This window comes from Diuraphis noxia, unplaced genomic scaffold, assembly GCF_037042655.1.
Source record: "Diuraphis noxia isolate RWA-SAM2 unplaced genomic scaffold, SU_Dnox_SAM2 contig0001, whole genome shotgun sequence".
In the NCBI taxonomy this organism is placed as follows: Eukaryota; Metazoa; Arthropoda; class Insecta; order Hemiptera; family Aphididae; genus Diuraphis; species Diuraphis noxia.
Window position 1 is genome coordinate 77,853,381 of NW_028301711.1, and position 22,313 is coordinate 77,875,693.

A 22,313-nucleotide genomic window follows, 5' to 3' on the forward strand; every position below is an offset into this window, starting at 1 on the left:
CTGTTATACAATCAGATATAGATATATCCACATCATCAAAATCTCCAGAAATTATTGATGATTTAACCATCAGTAAAGATCCTAGCAAATGGGTACTAAACGATACAACATTAGACTACTTACTTTCGAAAGATATCGATCAGAATATACCCAAAGATTTTTCTGTCACAAGAACGTATTACTCCTCAATAAATGGATATCGGTCACTGACAAAACTCGCATTTGAAAGACAATTAAAAAATAGTCAAAGGGTATTCAGAAAATATTTGTGCTATTCATCGAGTAAAAAAGCACTTTTCTGTATTCCTTGTCGTTTGTTCGGTGTCGGTAATTCAAAATTTGGTTCAGATGGATATGTCGATTGGAATAATGTTCACAGTGGTCTAACGTCCCACGAAAATTCCCCCGAGCATATTCAAAGCTCTACTATTTTCATAAACAGAAGTAAATTGAAGAATAGAATAGATTTAGGTCTTCAACTACAAATTCAGAATGAAATGGATTATTGGAGAAATGTGCTTCAGCGAGTTGTCGCGGTAGTAAAAAAAACTTGGAAGTCGGGGACTAGCTTTTCGAGGGAAGAATGAACAATTTGGATCAAATAAGAATGGCAATTTTATGATGTGCCTCGAACTTATTTCAGAATTCGATCCTTTTTTATCCAATCATATAGCTACTTATGGAAATCCAGGTCAGGGTAAGACATCATATTTGTCTTCAACAATTTGTGAAGAGTTTATTTCTTTGATTGCAAAAAAAGTATTCAATGTGATTATTGACGAAATAAATCATAGCAAATATTTTTCCATAGTTGTTGATTCAACGCCCGACATTAGTCACATAGATGAATTGTCATTTGTAGTTAGATATGTAAAACGAGAAATTCAAGAAAATACGCCAGCTGAAGTTGAACGATTTTTAAAATTTATACCCAACGTTGGCCATAAGGCAAAAGACATGCTGGATGTAGTTATAAGTACACTCGAAGAATTTGGTTTGAATTTACAGGATTGCCGTGGTCAGTCTTACGATACCGCAGCAAACATGGCTGGATGTTACTCGGGATTAAAGACAAGGATACAAAACTTAAATCCGTTGGCAATATATGTGCCATGTGCAGGACATAGTCTAAACCTAGTTGTAACTTCCGCTGTTGAGTCTATTAATGAAGCAGCATTTTTTTTTGACTATTTAGAAGACATGTATGTTTTTTTTTTGTAAAATCAACTTATCGATGGGAATTGATGAAAGATAAATTAAAACCCGGTCAGAATGTTGTGAAAAGAGCTTCCGGGACGAGATGGTCCTGTCGTCATAATGCATGCTCCGCATTCATCAATAGCTGGAAAGAATTTATGGAAACATTAAAGGACATAGAAAATAATACTTCTGAAAAACCCACAAATCGTCGGAAAGCTGCTGGTTTGAAAAACAACTTAAGTAAATTCGAATCTGTCTTCATGGCCGTATTTTGGACTTCATTGTTAGAGCGATTTGATAAAACAAGTAAAATGTTGCAATCAGCGTCAGCTAATTTAGAAGATGTTGTTGATCTGTATAAATCTTTAATTGGTTATGTGTGTGAGATTAGAACAGATGAAATGTTTCAACAGTTCATAGAAGAAGCGAAAAAAACGAAACAAGAAGAATACGAATGGGACCAGAACCGAATGTGAGTATTGCTTACGAACTGTTCGGCAGAGAGGTATTTTTCTTGTCTTAAAAGAATTAAGACGTTTTTAAGATCTTCCATTTGCGAAAATCGTTTAAATTCATTAGCCTTACTATGTATCGAAGCGGAATTAGTGTCAAAAATACATTTTAATGATATAATTGAAGAATTTGCAAGCATAAAAAGTCGAAGAAAAATTTTTTAATAATGTATATAGATTAATATTAATATTTTTTATGTTTTGATATTATTTTTATGTATTTTTAAATAATAAAAAGTAATTTTATTAATAATACATTATGCTCAATAACGTATTTTGCTGGTTATAAAATAACTTATAAAAATGAACGGGCGGCAAATTTCCTTTTGCTTGTAGGCGGCAAATTGCTTAATCCGCCGTTGTAGTACGTACTATAATACAGTGGCGTGTTGAACTACTTTTACTTAAGGAGCGAAGATTCTTACATACCACCCACCCACCCGTTTTATTAAATACCATTTCATACCAAAATCGCTCGCTTCGCTCGCATTGTCATTATATAAAAACCATATTAAGCTCTACATTTATTAACCCCCCCCCCCTCTTTATACTTCATTTATATTTAAATTCTATACAAGTATAGGAAAGCAGTTTTTAATTTTTCTTTTATGATGATTTATCATCACTTATTAAAAAGTTTTCATCAATCATCAATATTACAGATGTAATTGGTAAATGTAAATCAATTTAATTCGCATATTTAATTATGATAATTGTTTCATTATATTTTATTGTATCTATTAATATTACATTAAACTCAACTAAAGCCTCAATATTTTTAACAATTATTAAATTAAACAGTTAACTAAAACTTAATTCTTTATAATTTTAAATACTAAGTCACTGTACGTCTTAATATATAACTGTATAAACATATTTCTTAATCAATAAATAGCAATTTATAAATTAACTGTTACTTATATAATAATGCTTCTTGGAGTAATTTAGAGGTATTGGCATATTTGTTTATTGCTTCATCAATGTTAATAATTATATCTTTTTCGCATGATAAGAGCATCAAACTATCAAGACGTTTTTGTACCATTGTTGAACGAATTCTAGTCTTGATTAATTTTAATTTAGAAAAAGTTCTTTCGCTACTTACTGATGTAGCTGGTATAGTACACAAAAATTTATATGCCATGTACATATTAGGAAATGCAGATATCAAATTAAATGTATTTAATAACTTTAACACATTTAAAACTGGCATTTTAGTTTTAGTTTCTTCACTATTGACTTCATCTGAATCAACACTTGTATCTTCATCTGATTCGCTTATCATTACTTTTTCATGTAATTTTTCAATTGCTATATTTGATTTAAATTTAAGGAAATTATATGCAAAAGTAGAATATTCTAATTTTAATTGATCGATTTGTAAATTTGGAATCCACTTATCAAGATACACAAAATTATCTTCAGGTATTGGACATCCTTTATTTGTAGCGATGAGTCGATCAACTGAAAGAAGTGATAAGTCGGATAAAATTTCCCTCGATCCTTCAAATCGACTAGTTATAGATGTACATATCTGATCTAAGACAGTGAAATAAACTTGTATTTTAAAATTATCTTTGGCATTAGTTACTATTTCATCATTGATTTTTTCTCCAGCCATTTTTTTCCGTCTCTGAACCCGTTTTTCTGGAAACCATACTTCTTCCAGTTCATTTTCCAGAGAAAACTTTTTTGCTTCAGCCAATAAAATATCTAAATGTAACTCATTTCGTAATTCTGACAGTTTTCTAGCACAATTATCAACCATAGTTAATGCAGTGATGAAATCCAATGATGGTGATTGTAAATATATGGATAATGGACTTGTGTGCTTAAAGATATTTTTCATTAATAACAAATGTGTAACAAACTTGAATGAAGAAATAGTAGACAATAAATTTGTTGCCATTGAAGATGTATCACGTTCAGTTGAGTTTGACAACTCTTGTAATGTATTATTAAGTGCTTTATATTTTTCAAATATAACTGTCAAAGCACGGTCGTGAGATGTCCAGCGTGTGGAAGAAAAATTTTTCATTCTACAAACTCTTTCTTCTGGATAACATATTTTTTGTTGGTTTAAAAATATTGCAGCACGTTTTCTTGCTCTTAAAAAAGCTATCAATGATTGTAAATCTCCAAAAAAATTTCTCATAGTCTTACTTGTATCACAAGTGTCTACCACAACAAGATTTAAAATATGAGAAAAACACCAGACATATATTGCCCTAGGATTTTTTTCTTGGATATATGCACGAACACCTGAGTATTGGCCTTGCATCGAAGATGCTCCATCATATGATTGTGCACACAGTTGATTTTCCCAATCAATATCATATTTTTCACAAATATTACACAAAACATTAAACATACCAATACCTCTTGCGTCTGATACATTTTCTAAAGCAACTAATCTTTCTTCGACTTCTTCATTTTCATTTATAAACCTAATTACTAATGAAAGTTGTTCTATATTAGAAACATCTGTTGTAGTATCTATAATGAACGAAAATACTCCAGATTTTTTAATTCTAAATAAAATATTTTCCCGAACTATTTCACCAAGAACATGGAGCATATTATTTTGGCTTAGATTGGATAAAAATGTTAGTCGATTTTTTTTTTTTGAGTTTTGAATTTTTGTTAAATGAGTTGAAAGTGTTGGGTTATATTTTGAGATAAATTTAATCAATTCAATAAAATTGCCTTGATTATTTGATGTCCAAGACTCATCATGGCCTCGAAACGCTATATTTTGACGAGCAAGGTAGATAAGCGTCTCAAAAATTACTTTAACAATTTCTCTTTTTTCCGCAACAATTCTGTTTGAAGTTTCAAAAGTTGTACTAACTACTCTTTGATTACTTACAAACATAGCTCTTCGAATTTCAGACTCTAAATGGGCACTATTTGATTCATGTGATTTAAGCTTGAATGAAATATGGCTCCAATCATCAGAACCAAACCGCGCTAGTTGATAACTTTTTGCATCTTCTTTTCCAAATTGTTTGCAAACAATACAATAAACTTTATCTTGTGATGGGGAATATGAAATCCAATTTCACTTGACAAATTCCCCATTTGGAAGTTTCTTATAATAATGATCCTCGTGAAAAGAACGCAACCATTTGCCTTGCATTTTAGTTGGAAATATACCTCCTTTTAACTCACATGCTTTAGGTTGACATGGATGTAAAGCTGCAACATAAGCAAACTGTTCGGGGGACATTTTTGAATCTAATATTATAGATGGATCATTTGGAAATTGTTGGAAATACAAAACGTCTTGTTCCACAATGTTACCAATATCTGTTAAAATATGTAACATTTGAATTAATTGTCAGTTTTATTTTAAAATATTTATCTGGTAAATGTTAATTTAAACTAAATTTTATGTACTTATTAATTTTTATTTGGACTTAACATTAGATTGATTATTAAAAACTTGAGGATTAAAAAATGTAATATAAAAACTTATTAATAATATTTATTAATACCTTCAACAGGCCCAATTGATAATTCATTAGATTGAACTTCATCAGAACAAACACTATACATAGTATACAAATTGGGCGATTCATCAACTACATTCATTTGACTGCCTTTTAAAAATAAAATAAATAAACATGTAAATAACTTAAGATTTTAGATTATTCAATATTTTTATGGGATTCAAGAACATAATTTGAGATACTAAAATACTAATTATAAAACTTACAAGAAGCTATTGAGTTGATATCTAAATTAATCGATGCTACTGTTGTGTTAGTATTGACGGTATTTAATACATTTAATTGGATAACAGAAGAACCATAGTTTGAAGTAACGCTTGCAATTTTATCGTTTGTGGTATCTAAAAATGAAAAAAAAACAGACATTTTTTAAAAGTATCTAAGTCTTTTCTTAAGGACATGAAATACCAAGTACCAACTAAATAATTAACCTTTTTTTATTACCACCTGTCTATCTATTAATTATTAATGTGTAATTTATATATATATTTTTTAATTTAACTTGAAAGACATACCTAAGGTTCGTTATTAAACTTTTCAATTAAATTTATTAAAATATTAAATTATACCTTCAACGGGCCCAGTTGATAACTCATTAGATTGATCTTCATCAGAACAAACACTATACAAATTGGGCGATTCACCAACTACATTCATTTGACTGCCTTTTAAAAATAAAATAAATAAACATGTAAATAACTTAAGATTTTAGATTATTCAATATTTTTATGGGATTCAAGAACATAATTTGAGATACTAAAATACTAATTATAAAACTTACAAGAAGCTATTGAGTTGATATCTAAATCAATGGTTGCTACTGTTGTATTAGTATTAACAGGATTTAATACATTTAATTGGGTAACAGAAGAACCAAATTTTGAAGTAACGCTTGCAATTTTATCGTTTGTGGTATCTAAAAATGAAAAAAAAATAAACATTTTTTAAAAGTATCTAAGTCTTTTCTTAAGGATATGAAATACCAAGTACCAACTACATAATTAACCTTTTATATTACCACCTGTCTATCTATTAATTATTAATGTGTAATTTATATATATATTTTTTAATTTAACTTGAAAGACATACCTAAAGTTCGTTATTAAACTTTTCAATTAAATTTATTAAAATATTAAATTATACCTTCAATGGGCCCAGTTGATAACTCATTAGATTGATCTTCATCAGAACAAACACTATACAAATGGGGCGATTCACCAACTACATTCATTTGACTGCCTTTTAAAAATAAAATAAATAAACATATAAGTAAATAACTTAAGATTTTATATTATTCAATATTTTAATGGGATTCAAAAACATAGTTTGAGATAAATGCATATTGAAATACTAATAATAAAACTTACAAGAAGCTATTGAGTCGGTAACTAAATCAATGGTTGCTACTGTTGTATTAGTATTAACAGGATTTAATACATTTAATTGGGTAACAGAAAAACCAAAGTTTGAAATGGTGCTTGAAATTTTATCTTTTGTAATATCTATTATTGGAGAAAAAAAATATTTAAAAAAAATTTAATTAATATACGTATCATAATATTCATAAATCTTTAAAAAAATTAATATAATATAAAATAATCCAAAGAATTTATAAAACTAGTTTTCTAAATAGGTAATAGACTAATAGGTACACTGTAAAATATGATTGTTATAATTTAAAAATTATTAGAATCTCAGTAAAAGTAGTCAAATAAGATTTATAATAAAATATATCATAATTAAGTAGGTAATTGATAAATAATTATTCTAAATAGTGTTTAACTATTTTTTTTTGATTGCCAAATAAAATAGAAAAATTACCTTTATTTGGTAGAGATGGGTGCACTTCATCATTAATAGTTCTTTTTTTTGTGATATAAGACCATATATTAGTTACAGCTTTTGAACTTTTTAATTTTGCAACATTGCATGCAGTTAGATGACGTTTCCAGTTTGTGTCATTCATTTTTTGCCTTTTTCTTCCACATAAACACTCATTAATATTTTCAGACATTATTTAAATTTTTAAATAACTAAACTGAACAAAAAAATCACGAAAAATACTTCAACACTATAATAATAATATCATACGGTATTAGTGTGTGTTGTATATTACAAATGCAGACGGCGGAGGATGACGGTAATCACGATCGAATTGTCTAATGACTAATAAGTAATAATATCTATCATCTGTAGGCTGTAGCAAGCTGTCGACAGAGTTGTTGACATAATATTTTCCATTACAATTTACAGCCAGCAATTGGCTGAATTTAAGTGAATTATTTTGATAACTAATACAATTTGGATTCCCACTTCCATATATTTTAAAAATAGAATTAAAAGTAGTTACTGGATTGATTGTCTGATAACATTTTGATACGTAACAGATTTCTATATTACTGACTATATCATGATTGTGGTATAAATATCTGACATTACACATGGAATGTAGATAACGAAAAGGTTTCGAACTACGTACTACTACGGTCTTTATTATAGAGAAAAACAACATACTACGAAACTACGTAGTAGTGTACTTCCAATACGTATTATACATTTATACAGTGGCGTAGTGAGGAACTTGGTGGCCCTAGGGCCATAAGAGACAGAGGCCCCCTTTAACACAGAAATTTAACTATAATACAAGTATAAATTATTCAATAATGATTATAAAATATATTTTTATTTTATTATTTATTACATATTTTATTAATAAAAACGTATAATAGACAAGTAATATACAAGATGTCAAGATAATGAACGTTACCGCCGCGCTGTACATATTTTTTCGTTACATATTTTAGATCAAATTTTTTTCTACGTAAATATAATTTTTAAAAAAAATATTCAGTATTTTTTTTTTATGTAATAATAAAGGTCCTGTGGCCCCCGACTTCGGCACACCTAGGGGGCCCCGGGGCCTAGGCCCCGGCGGCCCCGGTCTAAATACGCCCCTGCATTTATACCACTATAAGTTATGACTATGACATGACAATTTAGTATATTGATGATCACAATTTACAATTCCATTCTCTGTATAAGCAAAATAGTACCCATCTAATTATTAACCACCCACCCTTAAAATATTGATGGAGCGGCCGCTCCTTAAAAACATTGTCAACACGCCACTGCTATAATATAAGAATCTGTTGTGAGTTTTTACCTAATACATAATAAAAATGTATCTTTTAGATTCTGAACGAAGTGATGAATGTATTGATTTTACAATGATGTGTGTTTTTTTTTTATGTTTGTTTTTGTGTCTGTGTACAGCATAACTATAGTTATAGACTATAGACTATAGTCGAAATAATGCTTCAATTTCAAACTTTGGGGGTGGTTTCCGATGTAAAAGTGAATATCCTTGGTGCATTATATGGAGGTCAAAGTAAACATTTTCCAACAGTTTTCAAAAAAATCGAGAAAAACAAAAAAAAAATGACAGAAAAACGGGAATTTTTCGACTTTTTTTGAGTTATTTATACTATTTATAGACCATTGAAATTTTCGATTTTTTTGAGAATTTTTTTTGAAGTGTCGGTAAAAAATTTTGGACAACCAAAAAAACATGAAAATTTAATACAAGGTTCTTTATGAGTTGTTCTAATTGTAGCTAAAAAAAATTAAAAATCGTTAGTCACAATTTTTTTTTTATAAGCATTTATAGTTCAAATTTTTACGAAATCTATCGAAAACGCGAATATTTGCAAGTAATTTTTAAGTTGAAAAATCATAAATTTTTTTTTGTTTATAACTAAGAATTAAAAATACAACACTAAGTTTTCCATAAGTTTTCCTTTAAATAGTTATAGATAAAACTCGAAGGTTCATTATAGGAAAAATTTTAAGTGCGTTTGAATTTTAAATTTTTTCGAAATAGCGTAACGATAACGATTTATCCTCAAACGAATTTAAATATTTGTTATTATTCAAAAAGTATAAGTCGTAGATACGTGAAAATTTTATCAGTTATTTAGATTGGCATTTTCTTTATATGATTTAATTTTCAAAATATTTTGATTTTTTTTGAGATATTTATAGACAACTGAAATTTTCAATTTTAATGAAAATTTTTTTTTGAAGTGTCGATAATATTTTTTTGGCCCAGTGAAAATACTTGAAACTTTATAAAAAGTTTCTCATAAGTTATTCTTATATTGCTTAATAAATTATAAGAATACATATGCACAATTTTTTTTTATTAGCATTTGAAGTACAAATATTGACAAAAATTCGTCAAAACCATAAATATTTTTTTTTGTGTCTGATGTCATCTCGTTTTGGGGCAGTAAAAGTGCTTCGGTTTTTGACTTCAGTACCTTATTCGATCAGAAAGTGAATCTAGTTGGTACTTTGGTGGTCAAAAGTAAAAAATTCTTATATATTTTTTTAAATAATCGGGATAAACAAACTAAACAATAAGGGAAAAACGGAAAATTTTACGCACAATCAGTTTTCGACAAAATCGATTTTGATTATTGATGTAACTTTAAAACAAATGACCATTGATACATGAAATTTTCACCGAATGTTTTTATAAGTATATTCTATCCGCTATGAAATTTTCAAAAATTTTTGTTGTACTATTCATAGGTATATGCAATTTTCGATAATTATTAGTTTTTTTTTAAATTAATATCGATAAAAATTTATTTTTTGGGTAGAAAATATTGAAGATTTAATACAAGGCTCTTAACATATTGTTAAAATAGCAGTTGAAAAATAAAATAAATTCATAGTCACAATCTTTTTTTATAAGCATTCAAATTTTGAATTTTGACAAAATACGTAATAATCACAAAAATTCGCAAATTGTTTTAAGCTAAAAATTCATAAAAAATGTTCTTTTTAAATCTAAGATTTGAAAATTTAATACCAGATTCATTACATATTTGTCAATCTTTATCACAAAAAAAAATGTCCACCGGAAATGCAAATTAAATTTTTATTAGCATTTGAATTTCAAATGTTGCGCCAGAATAATTCATACGAATTATGTAGTCAACTACTCTGACTCGCATCACTAGTCTCGAGGTGGGTGACCAAAATACGAAACATAATATAACGCAAATGTATAGTATAATAATGTGAGTCTATTGGACAATATATAAATACCTATAAAATACAATGATAAATACGGGCGCCCAAAATTGGTAATAATATATAACACAAATAAATAATATTATAATAAATAATATGATCAATCGATCAATATGTAAACAAAACAATAATTAAAATACGATAATATAAATTGATAGTAGAAATGATAATGGAAATGATAATAGTCGATCACCCGGTAAGACGATGAAGTGGACTGGACGGTCACTGGCATGGACTACAGTGCTGCCTCCTGGAACCGTTTGACACGAATACTACAATGTTCCCACGACGGCGACGTGAAACGACGGGCCCTCCAAACTTCAACGGGGAATCCCGCGTTAACCACCCGACGCTCGTCCGCGTCAGCAAAACAACATGGCAACCCGCACCTGACAATCGAAACAATAGTTCGGTTGCGGTAGTGGGTTCCCCACAAACAATGTGGTACGGAACTGGCGTTCACGCCGCCAAAACCGACACACGACGTAATGACACACGACGGTGTCGTCAATTTGCACAATTAATGTGGTTACGCGAACACCGAACGGCCGCGCGATCAGCGCCGACACTTACGCCCGTCACAAGGGGGCCCAAAACAATGGAGGTAACGGACAAGTCACCGACACAACGACAACGAACCCGTAATGGCGCACCCACGACGATCGAAGACGCCAAAATCCGTCCGAACAGGACGACGCGTAGAACAGACCGGCGTAGGCACTCGTGCACAACAATACAACACAGCACGCACCGGTCGCGAGAGGCGAGACGAGAAGTTTCTCGTAGACTGGCTGGTGCGTATATTATTACGCGCCGCGACCGTCCAAGCTGCGATTACGACGACGATAGTTGATAAAGATCGTCAAAACCTGTAGTAATCTGGCTGGACTCTGGACTCTGTATTGCCGTCGGTGCAAATCGTCGGGCACGAAATTGCGGTTCAAACATCAAATATTGACAAAAATTCGTCAAAACCATGAATATTTGCGAATTATTTTGTAGTTAAAAATTCATAATATTGTTTGTATTTTTATCTAAGGTTATAAAATTCAACACTAAGTTTTTCATAAGTTTTGCTTCAAATAGCTATAGAGAAAATTTGAAGCGTCATTATAGGAAAAATGTTTTGAGCGTTTGAGATTTAAATTTTTATGAAATCGCGTACCTAATGATAACGATTTTTCCTCAAACCTTCAAATTAATAGTTATATGAAAAACACGCAAGGAAAAATAATATTATGATTTGGTTTTTCAATTATTGTTAATTTTTTATTGAGTAAAATATGTATATTTTGTATTTTAATTTGTTAGTTATATAATTGCAATATTAAATAACGCATATGATGTTTTATCCGAAATATTGTTTTCTTTCGATTTTATTTAAGGTATTTTTGCTCTAAAACCACTATAAAGCGAGCATTTACAGTTTTCCGTAGTTATGTTTTTAACGTTTTAGTCGTACTTTTCAATATTTATCATGCCATATTGTGCTGCTTCAAACGGTGTATTTAATAAATATATTTTCAATTAATTGGCATGATGGGAGGGAGTTAGCGGGTGCTCGCCGTCGACGGTGTTATCGATAATTCTAAGAATAGTAATAACTAATAAGTACTAACAACCGTGTTAAAACTTATTATTATTATTGTTGTTATTAAAAATAGTATTATTATTTGTCCCGTATTTATTCATATGACTTTATTTTATAAATACGGATTTACGAAAATAAGAAATTAAGTTTATTATAATTATTATTAGTCATTCTGACTTGAGTACTCGGACTTTAAACAGTGCTTATAAATTATAATACACCTTTGGTATTTACAGGTCTATATTATTTTATTTTATTTTTCCTAGCGTTTTTTATAATAATTTTTAAATAATATGGCAAATAAAACAAACAAAATTAAACGCCCATCTAGAAAAAATATATCTAGTAAACTTATTTTAAAGCGGTATAATAAAAACAAAAGGTAAGTTTTTACAAGATTATTAATTGATTTTTGATATAAAATGTATAAAATAGTTAAGTATTTTCATACCGTAAGTTTAAATTATAGGATGAACTCAACTTTATTCTTTTATTATATAAATACAATAATATAATATTTAAATTATTATAAATAATTAAAAAATATCATTTTTATATTATATTTTTGAAGTTGTACTTCTAGTCCACTACCATTGGGTGAAACTTCTATGGAAATAATGAATGAGACTGATACTTCAACTACTAAATTGGTTTCTAATAGGTAGGTTTGTTAATTTTTCAGTAATAAGCTTATACATTCATTATAAATTATTCAATTATTATTATTTTAATATTTAATACCTACAAAATCATTGAATTAAGTTTCAACAATCAAATTACTAGATATATTAAACGTGACCATAAGTTCCGCTTTCAATATTATCGCGAGCTATCTAACTACATAATTAGTATGGTACCTATAGGTAATATATTAGTTTTTATGAAATTATAATATAAACAAATGTATTTATACAATTATAATAATAACTATTTTATTGTTACTTATTTTAAGCTGAAAACAATTATAATTGTAGAAAATTGTTATGCTATAAAATACATAAACTATTTTAAATAAATTTGTGTTGTACATGATTTTAAGACCAAAACAATATAGTTAAACAATTTGTGTGTGATGTATAAGTGAGTGAGTGAAGTAACTTTTATAGTTATTTTAAATCATTGAAAGAAGTAAATGCCCATATATATAGGTAGTAAATTAGAATAATATATGTATAGGTATACCTACTAAATCTTGTCCAATAGAAACATGGAAATCAGAAAATGTTTAAAATATGTTAGGAGGTAATCATCATTAATTAGGTAAAATATAATTTATGTTGGTAACTTAACAGTTTTTAAGAATATTCAGTTGTTTGTTTTTAAAAAACAAATTTTATTATGTTTAAAAAATAATATTAGCTTTTTTAGTTAAATAAGCTTGTATTATTATAATATTATAATATGTATATTATTATTTATAAAGAATAAGTCTTTTAGCCAATTATATTTACTAATTAAGTCAATTAACAAGCTATAATTCTTTAAAATCCAATTTTATTTTATTTTATTTTATTTCTTTGTACACAGAATTGAAATTTTTTCTAACATATTATTTAGACTTCTAATAAATAACAATACCCATTTAATTAAAGTTAACTTATGGTATTATATACCTATACAATGGGGGGGTAAACCACTAGTCAATTTTTTGTACACCAGACTTCCAACCATGTGTACTTCCTTGTACTTCCATATACTTCCACGTACTTCCTAATATTTGTACACCTACTTCCACTCGTGGTTTACCCCCCAATAAATTATATGACATTATTATTATTTTTTTTTTTGGAAATTATTTTCGATTGCGTCATATTGTAATGGTGTTGTGTAGTCTTTCCCATATCGTGTTGTTTCTTTATGCCCAAACATGGTCATAATTTAGAATGTAGACAGTGAAGAATGTTAATAGCTTACTGCGGTGATGTGTCCTTTTTGTATATTTGTTGTGATGTAATTGTTTAAGAATGTTGGTAGTTAAATATTTCTTATACCAGGTACCTACTATGTTTTAATTGTGTCTGATTTTCTATACCTATGCAAATATGTTTGTAATTATTGGTTTCATCATTTTATACTTCTATCTATTTAATTACAGAAGTACAGAGAATATTATCTACTCTTTTTAGTATAATACATGATAATAATCTTTTTATAGACTATCTGTCTTGTATATTTTTAAAACATTATTATTTGTATAAGTAGCTACTAATTAAATAAAATTTAAAAAAAATAGAGGAACTCACTATCACTAACTCACTTAATCAAATAATGGTTGAATTTTGATAGTTCTATGGATAATAAATGCATGTTTCTGATTATGTACATTTTTGTTTTTATGTGTAATACATAAATATTGTAACTAATCCCACTAATATAAAAATTAGATATATACTATATAGAGCTTAACTATTTTAAGTGGTAGTTACTCATATGGGTTTAATTAGCTCAGTATGTCTTCAATCAAAATATTTCGTCATTAATTACCAATGTTCGTAAATCACATACCTATTTTAATACGTCTGTCAACCTTGGACATACTAACGACATTATATTAATGACACCTAATATAATAAAACATTAACCACATTTTTTTAGTGTTGTAGTTATCTACATAAGTATACACAAAAATACAAAATAACATTTAGACATTGGAATTTACTGATTTCCCACGGTTCTAATTCTATAAATATTCAATTTCATCAGCTATTATTATTATTTACCTACCGATTTTTTCGGGACGCAACTATTATATTATTCAATGGTTCCGTTACAATCGTTGTCCGCTGTCTTCTCGAGGTGTAATCAGAGAGGAGTTCCTGTTCCAGCTCCATAATTATATCTGGAACATCCCTGTCCATAGTTGCCGACCAATGCATTGGTCCATGGCCTAAAATAGTGTGCAATGCGACACTGTTAGCATGATGTGTTGCATCTCATAAGGAGTGTAGGTGAAAAATACATGTTCTAAACTCGAGTGCTAGAAGCATACCGATTTTATTGTGCATAAAGTACCGATAGCAGTACAAGCGTTAATACATCATAATTGCATAACCGTTATTGTCGGAGTTATTGTATACAGGGTGATTTTTTAATCATGAACCACTCATTATTTCAAAAAGTATCAATGTTTTTTAAAATATTTTTTTACAAAGTTTCATATTGTTAAAAAAACAACAATTTTATGAAAAAATTATATTTTTTAATATTTTTTATCCTTATAATTTTTTAAGTTTTTTACTTTTTTGAATGGCAACCTACAGTTTTAATTTCATATTCCAAAGCAGAATATTTTTCTAAGTATTTTGATACGTAAAAATCGAATTTTGGACGAGTAGTTCATGAGTTATAAGTATTTAAAGTTTAGACAAGCGGAGTAGTGGACAAACATTTTGCGGGGTAACCCCGTACCACTCCACTCCGCCAATCTAAACTTTAAATACTTATAACTCATAAACTACTCGTCCAAAATTCGACTTTTACGTATCAAAATACTTAGAAAAATATTCTGATTTGGAATATGAAATTAAAACTCTAGGTTGCCATTCAAAAAAGTAAAAAACTTAAAAAATTATAAGGATAAAAAATATTAAAAAATATAATTTTTTTATAAAAACGTCGTTTTTTTAACAACATGAAACTTTGTAAAAAAATATTTTCAAAAACATTGATACTTTTTGAAATAATGAGTGGTTCATGATAAAAAAATCGCCCTGTATAGCAGGTAGGTATCATAGCTATTAGCTATGTAACATCTCCCCCTTTTTTATGTCTAAACAAAACAGATTACCTATAGATTAAGTTTACAAAAGTGAAATAATACATAATACAAATTATAAATTAAACTTACAAATGTGAAATAATACATGATACAAATTATAAATTAAGCTTACAAATGTGAAATAATATATAATGATACAAATTATAGATTAAGCTTAGTTGGAGGTACAACACGTCGCTTACGTATCCAACTAGGCTTCGAAACAACATTATCTTTGTTCAAATTATACCTGATCTGTTTACCGGCAGGCCGTAAATGTACAATATTTCGTCGTTTATAATTACCCGTGTTATCACTAAAAACATATGATCTGGGCGTATTGTATTTATTGATTTTAGCTGGCTTCCAAGTTTTAGAATAAATCTCTAAACATAATATTTTGGCCCGGTTGAAAATTATTATTATTTTTAACTTTGGCATTTTTATCATAATATAGTTTTGTTTTCATATTTTTATTTTCACGTACTAATTTAAAATCATTTACTAAAATAGGCTGTAGAGCATTGTTTAAGATTGGAATTTTCGATCTTAAAGTGCGATTTATTAAAAGTTGTGCTGGGGAAAACTTAGAGCCAATGATAGCACTGTTTCGATATTCTAACAACATTAATTGTTTATCAACTTTACCTTCATCCGATATTTTTAGTATTGATTTCGCAATACTTAAATCTTTCTCCGCAAGTCCGTTAGATTTTGGGTATCTAAGGCTTGACGTAGTTATAACAAATTCCCATTTCCCAATCAGTCGCAAAATTCTGAAATTCATTAGAATTAAATGGCATATTATCTGCCACAAGTTGCTTTGGAATCCTACGTATCGAAAAAATAACTTTTAGTATTTTAATTATATGACTTGAGGTTTTAGAAGATAAATAATTTAACTCAAGCCAACCAGAATATTAATCAACTTATACTAGGTAAGTATCTTTCCCATGATCCAAAAGATCACACGCAACTTTCTCATAAGGTAGATTAGAAACTTCTTGACATATCATAGGGTCTTTAATATTCTCACCATGGACTAAGATATACAGGACTGGAAACGAATGAGTCGGCGGAGTGCGGGGTCTGGGCCAGTGTTTGGAAAGAACGTCGTTCATGAACGCACGATCACGCGTTCACGTTCATATATAGTGAACGATACGTGAACGTCACTCGTTTTATTAAAATAGAACGTGAACGTGAACGACGTTTATATTTTTAACGAACTTGATCGATTTTTAAGACGTTCGATTTATTTACTATTTAATAAATATATTTATAAAATATATTGATATCTTCCATTTTAATACCTATGATATATTTAATTTGAATAAAAAAAAAAAAAAAATACGTGAAATTGACAATAATGACTAATGTTATGATTTCCACGAATTTGTAATGACCCCAATCGGAGGTCCGTTACATTAGCACCACCATATTCAAAATTCCAAACAAAAAATATACCAACGATTGTTATTTCATTTGTACACATTTTTAATCCTGATACAAACATTTGTACACCTCCCCAAATGCCCCAAAAACCATTTTTTCCGCGGTGGTGCTAATGTAACGTTACACCAGCACCCCACTTTTTGTACATTGGACTTAGAGACTCCAAAACGGTACCAACGATTGTTATTTCATTTGTACACATTTGTAATCCTGATACAAACATTTGTACACCTCCCCAAATGCCCTGAAAACCATTTTTTCCTCGGTGGTGCTAATGTAACGTTACACCAGCAACCCACTTTTTGTGAATTAATAAATTAAAAAAGATAAAGGTTGCATACCATGATGAGACATTTGACTTATAAGTTATAACAATCCTTGAATTTGAGACTGTAGCTTGTTAGTTTCATTCAGTCATGAAACGTGTTCTTAGTGCAATTATATTATGGGGCGTTGTCACTATAGTTTCCGAATTGGTGATAATCCGGGTTTTTAGTGATGAATTCTTGTTACACATACAAATTACACACACAAGTTCCAGTCCAATCGTACCACTTCTTACAAATAGCTATTTGCCATAATTGTCAGGCTTAAAGATCAATAAGACCTTGTACTTGGTTGTGTGATTACAATTGTGATATCCATTAACGTTAGTTTTATTTCAAATGTATATCTATTACCTATTATTTAGAGAAGAAAAAACGGAGAGTGTATCTGTGTATGGTACTGGTACATAATATATAATATTATTAACTATATTATACTTGTCTATGAAATATACTCCCGCCCACGAGAGAATCACATACCTCGAAATAGTTTATATATCTATTGTCGCGAGTGCCGCTTGCCTTATTTTCTCCCAGCATAGTTTCATCCCTATTACTGATTGGCGTGTAGGTATACGGGATAAAGAAACACATAGAAAATACATTGCGTCATCGCTTTGGTAATATTGTGTACCTAATAACTATATATTATAATAATATAATATACGGTATTTTTTGTTATGAACATATATATGATATAGATGTGCAAAAATATTTGTATGAAATACGTTATAACGTAAAGACTATTTTAAAACAAATAGTGAAGTTGTTGTTACTGCTACTGCACTTATACCTATATGAATGACCAATATGACTAGGTATATGGAGGGGTGACGGATGCGCATTGACTGACGCGGTTTTATGGTCTTCATGTCATGGGTCGGAGTACATACATGTTTTTGGCATCGGAAACATTGAGTTACGTGGGGAGGATGCAATAAGTTCGCTTGACCAATTTTAATTTTTTTTTTTGTCACAATAAATAACTCTCCCAGCTATGTAAAAACATCGGAATGATAACGATGTACCAACAATGATAACAATATTTCTTATAATATTATATTACATAAACACTTATTTACACGAACGTGTCCAGACTGACTGACTGGTTAACCATTAAGCCATTAAGGCACATCTAAAACTTCCGAACCAATTCATATGATATTTTGATTTAATATAGATACTTATTAGTTATTACTGTGTCTAGTCAGATTTTCCGAAACTAGCATTTTAATTACATAGGTATTCACTGATACGAATGTTCGATACGCGCGTTGGTCGTCGTCGGAATAGTCTGTGATTTTTGTTATTTTTTTTCACATTTGATATTATTTATATATTTTATACGATGCTGGGTTATTTTGATTGTATTTTACAAACGTCAACGGGAATACCGAGGAAATACCTACGATTTCTTTTGACGCCACCGGTGGGTGTGTTCGTAAAATAACCAGAGGGATTAATAAACGTAGTGGCCCAATTTTCCTTTATGAAGGAGTCATGAATATTGAAAATAATAATTTTACAGTTATGTCAATGTTATCGGAACAACATGACACGATATCAATAAGTACATGGTTGAAAAGATGGATGAGGTGTGGCGTCAAGGCTCCAAGAGTAGTCATATGTGACCAGTCCCTTGCTCTTATGTCGGCATTAGTACAAGCTTTCACAGAATATCAAAGTCTTGAAAAGTATCTTGAAGTATGTTTTACAGTGGTTGTTTTGAAAAAAGATGTGGATTTGCCGACGTGTTATGTAAGAAATGACGTTAACCATTTCATACATTTAGTTTCGTCCTGGTATGAAGTTAAAAGTTCGAAATTTAATCGTACTAAAGAATTAATTACCCGTGGGATTGGTCTTCTTGTTCTTAGTACATCAATTGATGAAGCAGAACATATTTTAGAAGCAATTTTTATAATTATTCTCAGCAAATATGATGGAGAAGTTTTGCCATCTGACAGAGACCACACTGAATGTAATGAGTTTAGAAGAACACCCTGTGCTGAACAGAAAATGTATCTGGCCAAATTAATATCATGTAACAAGAATCAATTAGACATTTTAGAACAATCAAATACAGAGCTCCAAAACCTTGAACAAGACATACATTTAGAAGACAATGAGTTACATACACCTATGGCAAATTTTAAACATTGGGCCCAACAAATAGCTGATAAAGCCAGAGAAAAAGTAGAAAACGTAATTGGTGTCGTAGATAATGCACAGTACTTACCAACTCTAGAGCCATGTATTGTAAAGGCTAGGTATGAAATTATTTCCATGCTGGTCGGGTATAATGCGGGAAAAGTTTGGATTCGGCTCAGAAACTGCGTCTAGCAGTAGAATCGAATGTTATTTCAATCATATTAAAAATCGGGTTTTCAAAAATGAAAATTTACCTCTAAGGATCGACACGTTTTTGGAGAAACTAATATCCTACTATAGAGGCGATCACTTATTGGTTCAAGCAGAACACATAGAATGTCAAAAAAGACCTTCGTTGGAATATATACCTATGGATAAAACTAACGTATATGAAACATTTATTGATGAGTTGGAAGAAACTAATGGCAGATTAATATTTGAAGATGAAATTTACGAAAAAGATAAACACAGTGACGAAGATAAATCGAGTGAAGAAGTTGATACGAGAGAAGATAGAGATGAATTGGAAGAAACTAATGGTAGATTAATGTTTGAAGATGAAATTTACGAAAAAGATAAACACAGTGACAAAGATAAATCGAGCGAAGAAGTTGACACGAGAGAAGAGAATACACAGAGTGCAGAAGATAAACTGAAAGGAAAATATATACTCAGAAAAGTGAATGATGAAATCATTCAAATCGTTAAGAGAGCCAAACACAATAAAACTATTTCAAATCAAGTACATTGTGAAGCTTGTATAAATGAGGACTACCCAACGAGACTGCATAAATGTATATGTTGTAAAAAGTCAGATCACATGTTATTTGGATGTTTATCTTCGATCGCGGGAACTAGAGAAGGATGTGAGAAAAAACGAATATGCTTCGATTGCGATAAAAAAAATCTATGAATGATGAAAAAGTTGCATGTGAAGGATGGAATAAAAAAGGACAAGCAACAAAAAAATTAAGATCAGCTCATTCATACATAAGTCCACAACCTGGTTTTGAATTGATTGATTTTAACAGGAAAGCGTTCATAAAACCCATATTTTTTTAAAAAAATGGAAATAGTATGATGCGACCTATTTATGTACCCAATTTTGGGAAAATGATTTTGAATAACACGTGCTCTGTGGATTCTATTTTATCAATTTTAGCTTCATCAGCTGCTGACAGTTTGGAATTTAGAAATTATGTTCAAAGTGTACCATCAACCAACTTGACTGCGACAATTATTAAAAAAATCTCCTGTGAAAGTGATAATAAAAAAATATATCATGACCGTTTACTATTATTGTTACAGTTTTTTTCAGATAAAGTAGAATGTTTAATCGGTGGCTTAAAAACAATAAATATAACGGCCACTGTGGCATCTATAGTTGACAAAATAATGGCAGACATGCCATCATTTATAACCACAAGTGAATGTACTAATAATTTTTGCTCTAATCAACGATATGATTACAACTCAATAAAGCTTTCTGTAAATAAATACAATGAAGAGTATTCAATCCAGAATGAACTAGATGATTACACTAAAGACAATGAAAAAGAATGTACATACTGTGGATGTTTGAGAAATTCGAAGTCGAGACCAACCACACACATATTAATTGAAACTAATTATGTACCTTTAGGTAAATAATATTATTAATTATATTTTAACCATAAAATAAAATAAATTATGATAATTTTCTTTTTGTAGGATTAGAAGCATCAACGAGTACCGGAAACATTGAACATGTACAAATGGATTTGATAAAACAAAACTTTGCACGATCAAATCTAATAAAACTAGATGATATTGAAAAGTTGTTAAAGGTAAATAACGAAATATACCATCTTAGAGGTGTAATCAATTTTTTCGGTGGAGAGAGAAGTGGTGTTCGTTCTAGTATTGGACATTACACAGCTAGCACACTAAGAGAAAATGGTCAATGGGAAACATACGATGACACGAAGCTCAAAGCCAAACCGACAAAAACATCAGTTAAAACAGATGTAGAATTTTTAGTTTATACTTTATAATAATTTAAGTACAAAATTATTTATAAAATAAATGCATTTTCAAATTGCAAACTTTCATTAATAGGTAATTAAGAAAGAATGTCACTGTTTTATTAATTTATTAAAAATTTTTATTTTAAATAAATTTTATATTGAATAACTTATGAAGTTAAATAAAAGGGAATGTTAACTATTTATTAATTGTTGGTTAAAATTAATAATATAGACAACCCTATGTACAAATGAAATAACAATCGTTGGTACCGTTTTGGAGTCTCTAAGTCCAATGTACAAAAAGTGGGGTGCTGGTGTAACGTTACATTAACACCACCGCGGAAAAAATGGTTTTAGGGGCATTTGGGGAGGTGTACAAATGTTTGTATCAGGATTAAAAATGTGTACAAATGAAATAACAATCGTTGGTATATTTTTTGTTTGGAATTTTGAATATGGTGGTGCTAATGTAACGGACCTCCCAATCGGCTAATCATAATAAAAATGAATAGCTATAGCCTATAAATATAAACCTATAGTAGTATAGTATACACTATACGGTATCGTGTTTAGGCCTGGGCTTTATCGTTGATCATTTATATTTTATTCTGTACCGTCGAATTTAAATTTAATTACTGGAATCCCAAACGAGGGTACGCAATCGCGAAGAACCCGCACGGAATTTATTTATAGTTATGATTGT

The 22,313-nt window shown here is 29.5% G+C and overlaps 2 protein-coding genes across 2 annotated transcripts; both read left to right on the top strand.

Moving 5' to 3' along the window:
• Window positions 1–621: 621 nt before the first annotated feature.
• LOC149061845 (zinc finger MYM-type protein 1-like) lies at window positions 622–1,676 on the top strand. Its single transcript, XM_089215125.1, has 2 exons — window positions 622–1,202; window positions 1,286–1,676. The coding sequence occupies exons 1-2, from the start codon at window positions 622–624 to the stop codon at window positions 1,674–1,676; spliced, it is 972 nt and encodes a 323-aa protein (XP_089071251.1).
• Window positions 1,677–20,717: 19,041 nt separating this feature from the next.
• Window positions 20,718–21,637, top strand: LOC149061846 (uncharacterized). The gene is made up of 3 exons (XM_089215126.1): window positions 20,718–20,865; window positions 20,923–21,246; window positions 21,315–21,637. The coding sequence occupies exons 1-3, from the start codon at window positions 20,718–20,720 to the stop codon at window positions 21,635–21,637; spliced, it is 795 nt and encodes a 264-aa protein (XP_089071252.1).
• Window positions 21,638–22,313: the final 676 nt, after the last annotated feature.